The 18714-nt window shown below is 45.8% G+C and overlaps 1 protein-coding gene across 1 annotated transcript in view; it reads right to left on the bottom strand.

Moving 5' to 3' along the window:
• The window catches only part of LOC140207981 (NACHT, LRR and PYD domains-containing protein 3-like), a 41706-nt gene extending 30482 nt beyond the window's left edge, over positions 1-11224 (bottom strand). The window contains exons 1-8 of the mRNA XM_072276513.1: positions 10982-11224; positions 9893-10064; positions 9743-9793; positions 5850-5887; positions 4793-4799; positions 3183-3349; positions 2179-2350; positions 2026-2080 (exon numbers count right to left, since the gene is read on the bottom strand). Coding sequence (XP_072132614.1) covers positions 2026-2080; positions 2179-2350; positions 3183-3349; positions 4793-4799; positions 5850-5887; positions 9743-9793; positions 9893-10064; positions 10982-11224 — 905 coding nt within the window. The remainder of the gene's footprint in view (positions 1-2025; positions 2081-2178; positions 2351-3182; positions 3350-4792; positions 4800-5849; positions 5888-9742; positions 9794-9892; positions 10065-10981) is intronic.
• Positions 11225-18714: the final 7490 nt, after the last annotated feature.

Genomic DNA, 18714 nt, shown 5'->3' with positions numbered 1-18714 from the left:
CCGCGGGGCAACAGCAAGACCGCCTGACTTACCCCACGGAGGCGAGGACAAGACAAGACAAACACAAAAGCACACCAGAGAGTACCTAACTAGTTCCGGCGATAGAACTAGACTGAAGTGCCGGCGAGGGCTGCAGACGAGGGCTAGAGGCGAGAGGGGAAGAGAAGCGATACGGACAGCGGGGTGGGACAGGAATCACAGACCGCCAGGGCCAGGACTTGACTCGGAACTGGGAAGCCGCAAGGGCCAGGACTTGTCTTGGTACTTGCATGCCGCCAGGACAAGGACTTGGCATGCTAAGTAAATGCCTCCAGGGCCAGGACTTTACTTGGTACTTGAATGCCGCCAGGGCCAGGACTTTACTTGGTACTTGAATGCCGCCAGGGTCAGGACTTTACTTGGTACTTGAATGCTGCCAGGGCCAGGTTTTTATTTGGTACTTGAATGCCGCTGGAGTCAGGACTTCACTTGGACCTTCCGGGTAGTGGCGAGCTCTCGACTCGGCCCGGGAGCAGTAGACAGCGGTTCTTGATTCCCTCCGGCAGGTTAACTGACGGACCCACCTCTGTGAGGAAACTTTGCAGGCTAGCTTTGGCGAGGTAACTGGACAGGGTTGCTCCGGTGAGGAACGGCGAATTACCGGCACTCGCTTCGGGCAGAGACTAGGCTTGCTCCGGCCAGCTGACACTGGCACGCCATACCTTGGTGACTTTACAAACGTTCCCGCGCCGAACGGCTGAAAGCCGGAGATTATAAACTACCGGTTCAGCCGAGCGTTAATTGCTTCTAATCACCAAAGCCGAGGGATACGGGAAAAGAGGGAATCAACGATCCGGATCGTAACATCAACAAGGTAAATTTAAAGGGACCCTGATTCGGACCATGACACTGCCAGACTTTCCTCTTAAGGTAACCCTTTCTTTACTGATATCATTCTCGTGAACGACTCCGAATCCTCTCCAATATTAGCATATCCTTTCTAAAATTAGGAGCCAAAAACTGCACCGAATACTCCAAGTATGGTCTCACTAGTGCCGGATAGAGCCTCAACATCACATCCTTGTTCTTATATCCCATACCGCAAGAAATGAATGCAAACATTGCATTCGTCCTCTTTACAACCGACTCAACGTGCAGGTTAACCTTTAAGATATCTTGCACAACGAATCCCAAATTCCTTTGCATCTTTGTGCTTTGAATTTTCTCCCCATTTAAGTAATAGTCTGACGTTTATTCCGTCCACCAAAGTGCATGACCTTACACTTTCCTACGACGTATTTCATTTGCCACTTCTTTGCCAATTACCTTAAACTATCTAAGTCTCTCTGCAGGCTCTCTGTTTCCTCAGCACGACCTGCTCCTCCACCTATCTTTATATCATCCGCAAATTTCACCACAAATCCATTCATACCGTAGTAAAAATCATAGATATACATCGTAAAACACAGCGGTCCCAACACCGACCCCGTTGGAACTCCACTGGTAACCGGCAGTCAGCCAGAATAAGATCCCCTTATTCCCACTCTCTGTTTTCTGCCGACCACCCAATGCTCCAGCCACGCTAGTAATTTCCATTTAATTCAATGGTCTCTTATCTTCCTCAGCAGCCTCACGTGCAGCACCTTGTCGGAGGCCATCTGAAAATCCATGCACATCACTTCGAATGCATCGACTTTGTCTACCCTGCTTGTAATTTCCTCAAAGAATAGCAGTAGGTTTGTCAGGCAGGATTTTCCTTTCAGGAAACCATGCTTGCTTTGGCCTATCTTATCATGTCTCTCCAGGTCCTCCATAATCTCATTTCTAACAATCGATTCCAAGAACTTCCCTACCGCTGATACCAGGCTAACTGGTCTATAGTTTCCTTCCTGCTGCCTCCCACCCTTCTTAAATAGAGGAGTAACATTTGCAATTTTCCAGTAGTCGGGTACAGTTGCCAACATTTACCTGGTCAAATCCCCCGGCTCAACAAAGATATGGCCCATATTCAAAATCAACCTTTCGCTGAAACAGCGGTTTCTTCACTTACCTTTCAGCTCACTGGAAATCTCCGGGATGGGTCGATATATCGGAACACAACCTGTTCGGATTTAAACAATTTGGGAAATTGAAATGCGTGAAATTATTAAATACGTAGAGCTTGAATCCTAAAGTAATTAAACTCTGATATTGGCTCACCATGTTCCTGAATTTCCTTCATAATTTTGTCCAACTTTGGGACGACATTGCGCATTTTCACAAAGGTTTCCCACATCACCCTCCGGGCGCGGGAGCCTTTCTCCATCACCAGGTTCAGGAGGAGTTTAGAACTGTCCGCCCTCTTTCCATTATCAGCGAGATCAGAGATTGTCTGTGAAGAGTAACAGTGAATATATTGGGGACTGACAGATTCACACAGACAATGAGAAGTAAATGATGTGCTCTGTTACGGGATAACACTGAGCAGTCACCCGGACATGTGCTGATCCTGTCGGGAGATGGACTGTACATTCTGAGTGCGGAGCACACGGAGGGTCATTCACCGTGAACCTGGTCCACCAGTCAATGAAATCCTGGATTGTGCGTGAGGGCTTCATTGACGTAGCTTCAAATCCAGAATTTTTATAACAGAGTGAGCAGTTTCAGAAAAAAAAAAATCAGAAAAGATCATGTGAATCATCTGCTCTGTCCGCCAGTGTCCAACATGACAGCGGATTACCGGCTGACACCTGATGCCTTTCCATTGCCTTTTCCAGTCGAGGTTTATTCGGTGATTACACATTACAACATGACAGTATTACCCGATCCACACTGTTTGCTGCTACAGATTGTTACACAATCATCTCCACCCAGAACAGAACACACTCGCGCTCCTGCGGCACCCACTTCTCACTGACATCCCGCCGTCACACTGTACAGCCTTCGCAAACTGAAACCTCCCGTCGTATTTCCATTTAATACTGTAAGCCTACAGAACTGTTACTTGCTCAACTCACTCTGAACACTGAGCAGCCACTCATCAGTCCGAGGGGTCTTCTCAACCCTTTCTATCACTGGTTCAGATTCACATTTTTGTGATTGTATGTACAGTATTTATTTCCCAGTTGTTCCTTTATCTAATTTAATATCCGACGAGTCAGAGTTCCGACACCCATCGGTCATGTAATGTGCGAAAATTCAAACTCATTCTCCCTCCCACTCACCTGATGTTCCTCTCCGCTGAACTGATTCTCAGCTGTTAAGGCCAGGCTCATTCCGTGCACCCCTCTTTCTATCGCCTGCTCCAGCCTGTCCCGGTAGAATTCCGTCAGCTGCAACAGCTGGGAATCATTCCAGCTTGCCAGGAGCTCGGCGATCACTGAGCTCGGATCTGTGAAGAAAACTGGGGAAAATTAATTGCAGACCCCATAGTCGGCAGTAACAGTCTCTCTGGAACCAAAAGATTGTGTGCGCCAGGTCACTAAACACTGTCCGAGATAAATATAGTACGTGGAGAGGGGGTCAGAAAGGATGGGTGAGAAATCCACTGGTGGGGGTGTGTGAAAAGGAGGTGGGAGACAAGGATGAGACAGAGAGAGAGTGGGGAGAGAGAGAAAGGGGGGAGAGGGAGAGAGGGAGTCGAGAGAGAGAGGGAGTGGGAAGATGGAAGGGGAGAGGGGTACAGAGGGCGGCAGAGGGGGTTGAGCAGAGAGGCGAAAAGAGGGGAGGGTAGGTGAGGAGATGGGAGAGAGAGATAGTGGAGAGGGAAGGGAGGGTTGGGGAGAGACGGAGAGGAGAGGGAGATGGGAGGGGTGCTGAGAGACGGAGAGGACGGGGGGAAGGGAAGGATGGGGAGAGAAGGAGTGGAGAGGGGGATGGGAGGGCTGGGGAGAGACGGAGAGGAGATTGTACTCCTTCCAGGGATTCAGATTTTTAGATCATTGGGGACTTCTTCTGGGGCAAGCGTGACCTGTAGAAAAAGAACGGGTTCCACTTGAATACGAGGGGGACCAATATAATGGCGGCAGGTTTGCTAATTCTGTTGGGGAGGGTTTAAACTGGATGTGCAGGGGGTGGGAACCGAAGTGAAGAGGCAATGGATGGGGTAGTTGGAGCGCAAGTAGAGGCAGCTTGTAGGGAGTTTGTGAGGAGGGATAGGCAGACGTTAGGACAAAGATGCACTCAGCCTGATGGCTTGAATCTGTCTATTTCAATGCAAGGAGTATCATAAACAAGGCCGATTAACTTAGAGTGTGGAATAATACGTGAGAATATGACGTTATGACCTTTACAGGGACTTGGATGTCTCAGGAGCAAGAATGGCTGCTGAATGTGCCAGGCTTTAGATGTTTCAAAAAGAACAGAGAGGGAGGCAAAAGAGGTAGGGGTGTGGCATAGTTAATTAGTGATAGTGTCACCAATGCAGAAAAGGGGAAAGACATGGAGGAATGGTCCACCGAGTCAGTGTGGATGGAAGTCAGAAACAGGAAAGGGGCAATAACTCTACTGTCCCATAACTACTATCCCAATTATAACAGGGATATCGAGGAGCACGCAGGGAGGCAGATTCTGGAACGGTGCAATAATAGTATGGCTGTTGTGATGGGAGATTTTAACCTTCCAAATATTGATGGCCGTCTCCTTAGCACAAGGGGTTTAGATGGGGCGGAGTTTGTTAGGTGTGTTCAGGAAGGTTTCTGGCACAATATGTAAATAAGACATCTACAGGAGAGTCTGTACTTGAACTGGTATTGGAAAACGAACCCGGTCAGGTGACAGATCTCTCGGTGGAAGGATATTTTGGAGGTAGTGACCACAACTCTATGTTCTTCACCAGAGCGCTGGAGAGGGATATAAGCAGACAATTTGGGAAAGCATTTAATTGGGATAGGGGGAAATATGATGCTATTAGGTAGGAACTTGACAGCATAAATTGGGAGAAAATGTTCTCTGGGAAATGCACAGCAGAAATGTGGCAAATACTCAGGGAGCATTTGCATCGAGTTCTGCATAGATATGTTCCATTGAAGAAGGGAAAGGATAGTAATAAAGAACTATGATGTATAGAGGATGTAGGAAATCTAGTTAAGAAGAAAAGAAAAGCTTACGAAAGGTTAGAGAAACTAGGTACCGGTAGAGCTCTTGAAAATTACAAGGTTGCGAGGAAGCAGTTTAAGAATGGAATTAGGAGAGCCAGAAGGGGCCATGAGAAGGCCTTGGTGAGCAGGATTAAGGGAAGCCCCAAAGCATTCTACAAGTAGGTGAAAAGCAAGAGGATGAGACATGTGAGAATAGGCTAATCAGGTGCGATATTGGGAATGTGTGCATGGAGTCAGAGGAGGTAGCGGAGGTACTTAATGAATACTTTAGCTTCAGTATTCACCAGGGAAAATGACCTTGGCAACTGTGCGGATGACTTGCAGTGGACTGAAAAGCTTGAGTATATAGACGTTAAGAAAGAGGATACGGTGGAGCTGTGAAAGACATTCAGTTCGATAAGTCACGGGACCGTGTGAGATATACAGGCTGATGTGGAAAGAGAGGGAGGAGATTGTTGAGCCTCTGGTGATGATGTCTTCATCATCGATATCAGAGGTGGGCAAGTTGTTGGAGAAGATTGTGATAGGCAGGATTTATGAGCATTTGGAGAGACATAATCTGATTAAGGATAGCCAGCATGGCTTTTCAAGGGCAGGTTGTGCCTTACGTACCTGATTAAATTCTTTGAGGATGTAACAAAACACATTGATGAAGGTAAAGCAGTGGATGTAGTGTATATGGATTTCAATAAGGCATTTGATAAGTTTCCCCATACAAGTGTTCCCCGTTTAGAAACTAATGAGGCATAGGATCCAAGGAGACCTTGCTTTGTGGATCCAGAATTGGCTTGCCCACAGAAGGAGAAGGGTGGTCGTAGATACTTCGTATTCTGCATGGAAGGTTGGAGACCCATGGCTCTCTACAGAAAACCGTTCTTGTCCCCCACCCTCTGATTTTTTAATGGCTGGCTATAGAAGCAGAAGGGTGTGTTCGTAAGATTGCTGATGGCACAAATGTTGGTGATGTTGTGGATAGTCTGGAGGGTTGTCAGAAGTTACAGCGGAGCATTGATAGGATACAGAACTGGGCTGAGAAGTGGCAGATGGACTTCCACCCACATAGGTGTGAAATGGTTCATTTCGGTAGGTCCAATTTGAAGACAGAATATAATATACATGTAAATGTTAAGATTCATGACAGTGTGGGCAATCTGAGAAATCTTGAGGTCCGTGTCAATTGGACACTCAAAGCTGCTGCGCAGGTTGACAGTGTTGTTAAGAAAGCGTATGATGCGTTGGCATTCATCAATCGTGGGACTGAGTTCAAGAGCTGTGCGGCAATGTTACACCTACATAAGAGTTTGGTCAGACACCACGGGGTTCTGTTCTGTTTTCAGTTCTGGTCACCTCACTGCAGGAAGGATGTAGATATTATAGAGAGAATGCAGAGGAGATTGACAAGGATGTTGCCTGGATTGGAGGGTGGACATTATGACAGCAGGTTGCATGTTCTTGGCCTTTTCTCCTTGGAGCGATGGAGGATGAGGGGTGACCTGATAGAGGTGTATAAGAGTATAAGGGGCATTGATCGTGTGGATAGCCAGAGGCTTTTTTTCCCGGGGCTGAAATGGCTAACACGAGGGGCATAGATTTTAGGTGCTTGGAAATAGGTACCAAGGGGATGTCATGGGTATGATTTTTTTTTTAATTAGGGAGTGGTGGGTGTGTGGAATGCACTGACAGTGGCGGTGGTGGAAGCCGATACCAGACGTACTGATAAGAGCTACTTGGATAGGCACATGGAGCTGAGAAAAATAGAAGTCTATGCGCTGCGGAAATTCTCGGCAGTTTCTAGAGTAGGTTACATGGTCGGCACAGCACTGTGGGCCGGAGGGCTTCTAAAGTGCTGAATGTCAATGTTCTATGTTCTATGTACCGTATCCATGGTGTATGGCAACTGAGGGGCGTTATTGTCTGAATGTCGACTGGAAAAGCATTAACAGTGGTGACAGAGACGTGAGCAGATTGTAAACTTCCTGATCCATCTATCACAGGAGCCATACATAAATTTATATCTTTAGAACTTGAACTTCACAATGAGAGAGACTGACCCAGTTCAAATAAAACATGGGTACTGTAATATTAGTAACTTGTGCAATATCTGCCTTTCCTTTGCCTTCTCCTCGTAAATTTGGCGTTGAGTGAACCAACTCAGTCTGCGATTATGAAGCCTTGCAGTCTCTTGCCCATGTACTGCCCTGGGCTCCATTTTCACAGGCACAATGCGCTTACGGATGTAGTGAGCAACTGATCCAGCCGAACACAATGTAATTAACCGCAATTTTGTTTCAGATATTTTCAGTGCTTTGCACTTGCCCTGCCGCAATCCCACAACCATCGGTTTCTCTGTCCTAATTCCCATCTATTACCCTTCCACGGTTTCCATCACACAACACCGGCACACATGAACTTCAGCTTCTGTGCACGGAGCTGAGTATTTTTCCCCCATCTCAGCCTCACTAACACTGTCTCCTGATAGACTGCCCAGGATTATTGAGTTGGAACTTACACTGAATAACTGCAGCTGTGTTTGCACTGAGGGCGTGCAGATGTGAACAGAGGGGGTTCCATGTGCAGCTTTGGGGTTGAACAGACTAGTTTGGGATGTTAACTGCTTTTCTGATTAAATGGATGCTGCCATTGTTTTCCCTCTGATAAGAGCTTCAATGGACTCCCAGTTCTAAAATTGATGACTTGTAGGATCAGAGGGAATTTTAAAGAGTGATTTCGGATGAGCACTGTTCCGGGGTTGGGTGGCTGTAGGGGAACGATTTCACTCTTCGCAGTAAAAAAAAAAAAAAAAAAAAAAAAGAAAATCTGATTTTCACTCCTTCAGATCGTTGTCTTCTCCATTCTGACTCCGGTGGAGGGACCTGTCGTTGCCGGATCCTGAGAGGTGTGTTCCCTTGCAGCAAACACTCCAACTTTCTATGTTGTTCCTCATAATGCCATAAGATCATAAGATATTGGAGCAGAAGTACCCATTCGGCCCATCGAGTCTGCTCCGCCATTCAATCATGGGCTGTTCCAATTCTTCCAATCATTCCCACTCCCCTGCCTTCACCCCATACTCTTTGATGCCCTGGCTAATCAGGAACCTATCTATCTCTGCCTTAAGTACACCCAGTGACCTGGCCTCCACAGCCGCTCATAGCAACAAATTCCGCACATTTACCACACTCTGACTAAAGTGATTTCTCCGCATTTCAGTTCTAAAATAACTTCCTTCAATCCTGAAGTCGTGCCCTCTTGTCGTGGAATCCCAGACCATGGGAAATAACTTTGCCATATGTAATCTGTTCAGGCCTTTTAACATTCGTAATGTTGCTATGAGATCTCCCCTCATTCCCCTAAACTCCAGGGAGTACAGCCTAAGAGCTGCCAGACGTTCCTCATCAGGTAGCCCTTTCATTCCTCAAATCATGCTCGTGAATCTTCCCTGAACCCTCTCCAATATAAGTATATCCTTTCTAAAATAAGGAGCCCAAAACTGCAATCAATACTCCAAGTGTAGTCTCACTAGTGCCTTAGATAGCCTCAGCATCGCATCCATGCTCTAATATTCTATAGCTCAAGAAATGAATGAAAACATTGCATTCATCTTCTTCACAGCCGACGGAACCTGGAGGTTAACTTTTAAGGTATCTCGCACAAGGACTCCCAGGTTCCTTTGCCTCCCTGCATTTTGTATTCTCTCCCCATCGAAATAATAGTCTGACGTTTATTTCTTCCACCAAGATACATGACCATACACTTTCCAACATTCTATTTCATTTCTCACTATTTTGCCCATTACCCTAAACGATCTAAGTCTCTCTGCAGGCTCTCAGCTTCCACAACAGTACACGCTCCTCCACCTATCTTTGAATCATCGACAAATTTAGCCAAAAACCCATTAATACCACATAGACATACATTGTTAAAAACGGCGGTCCTAACACCGACCCCAGTGGAACTCAACTGGTAACTGGCAGCCAGACAGAATACGATCCCTTTATTTCCACTCTCTGTTTCCTGCCGACCAGCCAATGCTCCACCCACGCTAGTAATTTCCCTGTACTTCCATGCGCAAGTATCTTCCTAAGCAGTCTCATGTGCAGCACCTTGTCAAAGGCCCTCTGAAAATCCAAGTACATCACATCTACTGCATCTTCTTTGTCTACCCTGCTTGCACTTTCCTCAAAGAATTGCAGTAGGTTTGTCAGGCAGGATTTTCCTTTCAGGAAACCATGCCGCCTTTGGCCAATCTTGCCATTTGTCTCCAGGTACTCCGTCATCTCATCCCAAAAAATCGATTCCAAGAAGTTCCCTACTACTGATGTTAGGGTAATTGGTCTATTGTTTCCTTTCTGCTGCCTGCCACCCTTCTTAAAAAGCGGAGTAACATTTGCAATTTTTCAGTAATCCAGTATAGCGCCAGAATCGATCAGTTCTTGAAAGATCATCGTTGATGACTCTGCAGTCTCTCCAGATACTTCATTCAGGACCCGAGGGTGCATTCCATCATGTGCAGGAGATTTATCCACCCTCTATGTCCTATGTAAACCAACCTTCCAGCAAACATTTTCCATGCGTCTCACTGTGTCATGTTGCCAACATTTACCTGGTCAAATGCACGTGTCTCAGCAACGATATGGCCCTACACAATATCAATCTGTGGTGGAAGCAGTGATTTCTTCACTTACCTTTCAGCTCACTGGGAATATCCGGGACGGGTTGATGGATCGGAACACAACCTGTTCGGATTTAAACAATTTGGGGAATTGAAATGCGTGAAATTATTAAATATGTAGAGCCTGAATCCTAAATTAGATCAATCTCTGATATTAACTCACCATGTTCCTGAATTTCTTTCAGTATTTTGTCCAACTTTGGGACGACATTGCGCATTTTCACGAAGTTTTCCCACATCGCCCTCCGGGCGCGGGAGCCTTTCTCCATCACCAGGCTCAGGAGGAGTTTAGAACTGTCCGCCCTCTTGCCATTATCAGCGAGATCAGAGATTGTCTGTGAAGAGTAACGGTGAACAAATTGGGAACGACAGATTCACACAGACAATGAGAAGTAAATGATGTGCGCAGTAACGGGATCATACTGAGCAGTCACCCGGACGGGTGCAGACCTTGTCTGGACATGGACTGTATATTGTGAGTTCAGAGCACACGGAGGGACATGCACCGTGAAGCTGGTTTACCAGTCAATGAGATCCTGGCTGGTCTGTGACGGCTTCATTGAAGTAACTTCAATTCCATAAATAATTCCTCATCAGGTTTGACGGTGTAAAAAAAAAATATCGGAAAATAACGATCACAGAGGAAGAAAGAAGTCAGGAGTTTTTTTTTTATATAGCAGAGTGAACATTCTCAGAGAAGTTGCAGAAAAAATAATGTGATTCATTTGCTCTGTCCGCCAGTGTCCAACATGACAGCGGATTGCCAGCTGACACCTGATGCCTTTCCATTGCCTTTTCCAGTGGAGGTGTATTCAGTGATTACACGTTACAATACGACAGTATTCTCCGATTCACACTGTTTGCTACTACAAATTGTAACACAATCATCTCCGCCCAGAGCAGAACACACTCGCGTTCCTGTGGCGCCCACTGATGATGTCCCGGTTCTCACTGACATCCCGCCGTCACACTGTACAGCCTTCGCAAACTGAAACCTCCCGTCGTATTTCCATGTTATACTGTAAGCCTACAGAACTGTTACTTGCTCAACTCACTCTGAACACTGAGCAGCCACTCATCAGTCCGCGGGGTCTTCTCAACCCTTTCTATCACTGGTTCAGATTCACATTTCTGTGGTTGTATGTACAGTATTTATTTCCCAGTTGCTCTTTTATCTAATTTAATATCCAATGAGTCAGAGATCCGACAGCCATCAGTCCTCTGATGTGTGAAAATTCAAACCCAAACTCACCCGATGTTCCTCTCCGCTGAACTGATTCTCATCCTTTAACGCCAGGCTCACTCCATACACTCCTCTTTCCATCGCCTGCTCCAGCCTGTCCCGGTAGAATTCCGTCAACTGCAGCAGCTGGGAGTCGTTCCAGCCTGCCAGGAGCTCGGTGATCACTGAGCTGGGACCTGTGAAGGACATACCCGTGACCTTTCCTGATGTTGACGTCACTGGAACTCCTCCCCTGCCCGCCCGTTCAGCCATGTCGAGGACAGTTGGGGTCAGATTTTGCTGCGCTGTAACGAACAAAATTAACAGTTGAGCGTCAGGCATTAATTGAAGTATAATGGAGAACACTGTTTTGTTTTTAAATACAACGACACACCTCCAAACATCTTGGGCCTTTCCACTGAAGACTTGATACGGCCTAAGATACCTGTGCCCATGCACCCACAGTCACGCAATATCCATTTTTCCTCTATCCCTGGATTGTACACCTTTCCACGATTCCCCGGAGTATCTACTAGCTTTATCGCAGGCAACACCCTTTTAGGAACCAATCTTGTGTCCTGGACTGGGAGTGATGTGTCAATAGGAAAGGCAAGGCAGGCTGAGCAGACAGCGTCCACTGCTTTTGTCCTCCTACCACTGGTGGCGCCATGGTGTGTAATGGACAATTGTTACAGCAGTCAGGGGTGGAACATTTCTGCTGACCAATGGGACATGTCTTCCTCGCATCACTGAATTATACAGATTTCTTAGTCACACCTGATTCTCACGGTCCCCTTTCAGTTTAACAGCTCCTGGCATTGACACCCATGGCAACATATGGTTTGAGTCTACATAGAAACACACTGACGTCCTGAACAATGCAGTCCCACCCATGGTATCGCGGCATCTTGTCCAGAACCACGACATCTTCTCCGGCAGGATTTTAAGATCATTATTATCTCCTAATCTCCGGTCATGATTTATTTACACAATCATCTGGTTATTATCAGAAATTTACATGGCACCTTGTTAAACACAATGTCGACCAACCATATATCAAAAACAGCAAGCTGGCAAAAGCAGATTTGCAATAACTAAACCAAAATGTTGGAATTATTGAACAAGACAGACAGTACGTTGATACATCAGATTGAAGACCGCGTAATCAAAGCTGAGCCTATCTGTAGCAGCCATGTATCTGCTCTCTACCTGCACTGTATTCTGTGTTTCGTAGTTATGATTTCCTTATGCTCCGGAGTGGGGTGGTGACGGGGTGAAAGTGAAGGGAATCAGTTTCATATTTGTGCTTTGTTCACAGCTGGGAACTGACGGATGTCATATATTTTATTATTATCCACTCAAATACACTGAACTTACACTTCGGTAGACTTCCGTTTCATTGCTACCAGATTGTAGGTTTTCTGATTTCTAATAAAGGATCGAATACACCAACCTTTACCATCACCAACTTTTGTAATCAATATCGGAGCTGAGAGCACGTCATACAACTATAAAAAATCCGCGGGTGTCGCCAGCAATGACAATTTGGTTTGGCTACGTTCTCAACAAATGTTTATCAATCTGACTATTAATTTACATATAAGGTCATAAGATATAGGAGCAGAAGTAGACCATTCGGCCCTTCCAGTCTGCTCTACCATTCAATCATAGACTGATCTAATTCTCCCAGTCAGTCCCACTCCCATGCCTTCTCTCCCATACCCTCTGTTGCCTTGGCTAATTGACTACCTCTCCTTCTCTGCCTTAAATACACCCAATGACTTGGCCTCCACAACCGCTCGTGGCAAAAAAAAAAAAAATCACTAGATGTACCACCCTTTGGCTAAAGGAAGTTCTTCGCATCCCTGTTCTAAATGGACGTTCTCCAATCCTGAAGTTGTGCCCTCTTGTGCTAGAAGCCTCTACCATGGGAAATAACTTTGCCATATCTATCTGCTCAGGCCTCTGAAAATTCGGAATTTTACTATAACATCGCCCCTCATTCTCCTGAACTCGAGGAAATACAGCCCACGAACTGCCAGGCGTTCCTCATACCGCAACACTTTCATTCCTGGAATAATTCTCGTGAGTCTTCTCCGAACCCTCTCCAATGTCAGTATATCATTTCTAAAAGAAGGAGCCCAAAACTGCACACAATCTAAGTATCGTCTCACGAGTGTCTTCATCCCAGCTCTTATATTCTTCATTGACCCATATCATAAAAGGAAGCGGTCCAAAATCGACCCCCGTGGAACTCCACTGGTAACCGCTATCCAGACGGAAAAGGATTATTTTATTCCCACTCTCTGCTTTCTGCCGATCAGCCTACGCACTCAAATTTCAATGTGAACTCGATCATATTGTGATCACTGTTCCCTAAGTTTTCCTTAAAATTAAGCTCTCTTATCACCTCCGGATCATTGCAAGCTACCCAATCCAGCTGTTCAACAAAACGTTGTTCTTAAAAACCATCCCTTTGACATCGGGCCAATACTCTCTCTTGAGGTCCAGTACTGACCTGGTTTTCCCAATCCACCTTCATGTTAGAATCCCCGACGATTATCATGAAATTGCCCTTCTGACTCGCCTTTTCCATCTCCTGCTGTAATTTGTAATCCACATTCCAGCTGCTGTTTGGAGGAATGATACAACTGTTATTAGGGTAATTTTACCCTTTCCATTTCTTAACTCAACCCATACAGACTCTACACCTTCCGATGGTATGTCAGCCCTTTCTAATGACTTAATATTATTTCTTATAGAGAGGGCCATATCACCCCCCATATCAGCCTTCTAACCTATCTTTCCGATACACAGTATATCCTTGGACGTTGAGCTCCCAATGGCAGCCATCATTCAGCCAAGATTCAAAGATGGCCAAAAGGTCATACTTGCTAATCTGCAGCTGAAATTCAAGATTGTCTATTTTATTTCTTACGCTGCGTGCACTCAAATATAACATTTTCAGACCAGTATTTGTTGTTTCCACGCCTCTATTGCCCTTTAAATCATACCATTAGCTGCTATTATGCCTCAAATCCCGCCTGTCCTTTCTATCATCTCTATTGCAGATTACCTTCGATTTTTTCTGTTTTACCCTTCCTCAGTCCTAACACACCGGTCCCCACCCCTTTGCCAAATAGTTTAAACTCTGCCTAACAGCTCTATTAAACCTACGTACTCAGATATTTTAGGTTCAGTTGTAAGCCGTCCTTTTTTATTTTACAGGTCGTGCCTCCCACAGAAGGGGTCCCTGTGATTCAGGAACCCGAAGCCCTGCCGCTTCACCAGTTTCTCAGACACGTATTAATATGCTTGATCATGGCATTGATGAAAACCCTATCAGGAGAACACTAATGGTAAACACTAATAGGAGATTTTAGAACACTATTAGGACTCGACACTGCGCCCGTTTCTATTTCTAAACTTTCAATTATGATCGTGTAGCAGTAAGTTTTCAAGATGTTCCCGGACTCATAAAAAAAAACCTCGAAAATCATTAGATCTTACTGTTTCTAAAATCAAACCTCATTGAAATTTGAACACCGCATGCAAATAGAATGATCTCAGTGAACAAACATATAATCATCTCTCACACCGCAACATCTGGAACTGATAAGGACTTACCCTACTGTTGACAGTAAGACCATTAGAAAAACGAGTATAATAAAACTATATGGCCCATCCAGTCCGATCCAACCTTATTCTCCTGCATTGTCCCTTAAACCATCAATGTCCTTACAATCAAGAACATAATAGTCTCTGCTGTATCACAATGACAGCATCCAACACCCCGTGTGGCAACAAATTCCACAGATTAACCATTAGCTGAAGAAATTACTCTAATCACAGTTTTACAAGAACTATCGTAGGAAACTACGAGGAAAATACTATATAAGAATTATCATAGGAAAGGTGGACAATAACGCTGAAGAAGGGGTTGCTGGTTTACAAACAGAGCCAATGCGTAGCGAGGAGAGGCTGTTGATAGGACAAAATTGCAGTCAATAGGGTGAGATGCAATGTTAAAGGTGGACAAGATCGAAAAGGGCGAATGCAGATCAGAAGGTTTTAAATTTTCATGCGCGCTGTATAAGGAATAATATAGATGAACTGACAACAAAACTGAAGATTGGCTGATATAATGTTATAGGCATCACGGAATCATGGCTGAAAGATTATAGCTGGGAGATTATTAAGGGATTGCACACGCTGGAGGCAGGAAGCACGTTCTCGCTGATGGGTGAGTTCAGAACTAGAGGCCACAGTTTAGGAATTAGGGGTAAGTCATTCAGAACGAAGTTGAGTAAAAACTTTTTCACCCAGAGAGTGGTGGATATGTGGAATGCTCTGCCCCAGAAGGCTGTGGGGGCCAAGTCTCTGGGTGCTTTCAGGATAGAGATGGATAGAGCTCTTAAAGATAGCGGAATCAAAGGTTATGGGGATAAGGCAGGAACCGGATACTGATTGTGGATGATCAGCCATGATCACAGTGAATGAGGATGCTGGCTCGAAGGCCGAATGGCCTACTCCTGCACCTATTGTCTATTGGCTATTGTCTATTAATGTCCAAGGATACGCATTGTATTGAAGGGACAGGCAGGGAGGCAGAGTGGGCTGCGTGGCTCCGTCGGTAAAAAATTAAATTAATTCATTAAAAAGAGGTGACATAGTGTTGAAATGTGCTGATTCATTGTTGATAGAGCTAAGGTACTGTAAGGGTAAAAAGACCTTGATGGGAGTTAGACACAGACCTCCAAGCAGTTGTAAGAATGTGGTCTACAAATTACAAAGGGATATAGAAAATACATGCCAAAAGTGCTAGGTTACAATAGCCATGGATGATTTCCATATGCAGGTAGATTAGAAAATTAGGTCGATGCTGGATCCCAAGAGGGGAATTTCTAGAATGCCTACGCGATAGAGCAGTTCGTGGTTAAGCCGAGTCGGGAATCAACTATTCTGTATTGGGTGTTGTGCAATGAACCAGAATTGATTAGAGATCTTCAGATATAAGAACCCTGAGGGGAAAGTAATCATAATATGAGCGAATTCGCCCTGAAATATGAGAAGGAGATGCTAAAGTCTGATGTATCAGTGTTACGGTGGAGTAAAGGGAATTACAGAGGCATGAGAGGGGAGTTGGCTAGCTAACACAAACGTGTCTAACAAGAGAACTCAAAGCTAACATAAAAGGCAAAAAGAGAGCATACAATAGAACAAACAGTTGTGGGAAGTTAGAGGATTGCGTTATTTTTAGAACCAACAGAAGGGCAACTGAAAAAAGATATGAAGAAAGTAAAGATGGAATATGAAATTTAGCTTGACAATAATATTACATAGGATACCAGAAGTTTCTTCAGATATATCAAGTGTAAAAGAGAGGCAACAGTGGATATCAGACCGCTGGAAAACGATGCTGGAGAAGTAGCAATGGGGAACAACACAACGGCGGAAGAACTGAATAGGTATTTTGCGCCTGTCTTCACTGTGGAAGATACTAGCAGTATGGTGGATGTTCCAGCTGTCGGGGTCATGAATTGCGTAACTAGACAGAAGGCTCTTGGGAAATGGAAAGATCTGAAGGTAGATACGATACTCCGACCAGATGGTGTACACCTCACAGTTCTGAAAGTGGAGGCTGAAGAGATTTTGGAGGCATTAAAGAGCTTTCAAAAATCGCAAGATTACAGACTGATTCCGGAAGACTGGAAGATTGCAAATGACACTCCACTCTTCAAGTAGGGAGAGAGGCGGAAGAAAGGCAACTTTCGGCCTGTCAGTCTGACCTCAATGATCGGGACGATGTTGGAGTTCATTATTAAGGATGAGGTCTCAGAGTACTTGGAGAAACATGGTGCGTCATAGTCAGCATGGTTTCCTCAAGGGAAAATTTTGTCTGACAGATTTGTTGGAATTCTTTGAAGGACTATCAAGCAGGAGACAAAGGTGAATCGGTTGATGTTGTGTACTCGGATTTCCGAAAGGCCTTTGACAAGGTTGCACACTTGAGCCTGCTTAACAAACTACGAACCCACGATATTACAGGAAAGATTCTAAAATGGATAAATCAGTGCCTGATTGGCAGGCGGTCGTATGGTGATGCAGCTTCCCTGGAGCGGGATGAAAAGGCACACCAAAAGGTGGAACCGGCTGTGGGAGGGTATGGTTTGTCAGCTCTGAGAACGAGTTGGATGTAATATAACCTTCTGACTGAATAAGAAAACCATTCTGAGTGTATTTGAAATGTCAGAAGCAGGTAAGATGTGATCGCATATGTTGAAGGCAGGGGTTGTGTCTCCATCAGAAGGGTGTGGAGTTTTGAAGTCAATGCCTTGTGGTGCCACCATCGTAATTTAGCACGTGCAGAGCAGTGGATCACACAGCATGGAAACAGGCATTTGGCCGGCCATGCTTGATACATAGAATATAGATAGAACAAAGAATAGTAGGGCACAGTACAGGCCCTTCGGCCCACATTGTTGTGCCGACCCTCAAACCCTGCCTCCTATATAACCCCCACCCAAAATTCCTCCATATACCTGTCTAGTAATCTCTTAAATTTCACTAGTGTATCTGCCTCCACCACTGACTCAGACAGTGCATTCCACGCACCAACCACTCTCTGAGTAAAAAACCTTCCTCTAATATCCCCCTTGAACATCGCACCCGTTAGCTAAAAGCCATGTCCCTTTGTATTGAGCAGTGATGACCTGGGGAAGAGGCGCTGGCTATCCACTCTATGTTTTCCTCTTAATATATTTTATACCTCTATCATGTCTCCTCTCATCCTCCTTCTCTCCAAAGAGTAAAGCCCTAGCTCCCTTAATCCCTGATCATAATCCTGTCATGGTCCGGATCGGGGTCCCTTTCAATTTAGCTTGTTTATGTTACGATCCGGACCGTTGATTCCCTGTTTTCCCGTGTCCCTCGATTTAGGTGATTAGAGGCAATTAACACTCGGCTGAACCGATAGTTTATAGTCTCCGCCTTCCAGCTGTTCGGGGAGGGAGCGTCTGCAAAGTCACGGTGGCCGGAGCAAGCCTAGTCTCTGCCGAAGCGACTGCCGGTAACTCGCCCCTCCTCATCGGAGCAACCCAGTCCAGTTACCTCGCCGAAGTGATCCTGCAAAGTATTCCTCATCAAGGTGGAACCGTCAGTTAACCCGCCGGAGGGAATGAAGAACCGCTGTTTTCTGTTCCCGGGCCGAGTCGAGAGCTGGCCACTACCCGGAGGCTCCAAGTCAAGTCCTGGCTCTGGGCCTCGTTCAAATACCATGTCAAGTGCTGGCCCTGGCGGCGTTCAAGTACCATATCCTGGCCCTGGCGGCTTCCCAGTTCTGAGTCATGCCCTGGCACTGGCGGTCTGTGATTCCTGTTCTACCCCCTTGTCAGAAATCCTTTTCTGCCCCTCTCGCCTCTAGCCCTCATCTGCAGCCCCCGCCTGCACTTCGGTCTAGTTCCATCACCGGAGCTAGATAGGTACTGTCTGGTGTCCAATCGTGTTGGTCTTGTCTTGTCTTGTCCTCGCCTCCGTGGGGGTAAGTCAGGCCGTCTTGCCGTTGCCCCACGGAGGGTCAAGAGTCCCGGGCCTATCCCCTGTACCCAAGGAGGGGTCCCGGCTCTCTGTTCTGTGTATGTGTCCAAGGTTTCAGGTACTTGCTCTCCCGAGACCGAGGCTCTGTTTTCCATGTTCCTCCTCTCCCTAGCCCATGTCATGTCCATGCCTGGTTCTGGGGTCCGAGCCCGAGGCTAGACCCAGGT

The sequence above is a fragment of the Mobula birostris genome, chromosome 13, assembly GCF_030028105.1.
Source record: "Mobula birostris isolate sMobBir1 chromosome 13, sMobBir1.hap1, whole genome shotgun sequence".
NCBI classification, from domain to species: domain Eukaryota; kingdom Metazoa; phylum Chordata; class Chondrichthyes; order Myliobatiformes; family Myliobatidae; genus Mobula; species Mobula birostris.
Note: the sequence above shows the minus strand (reverse complement) of the source record. Positions and strands in the feature narration are given on the sequence as shown.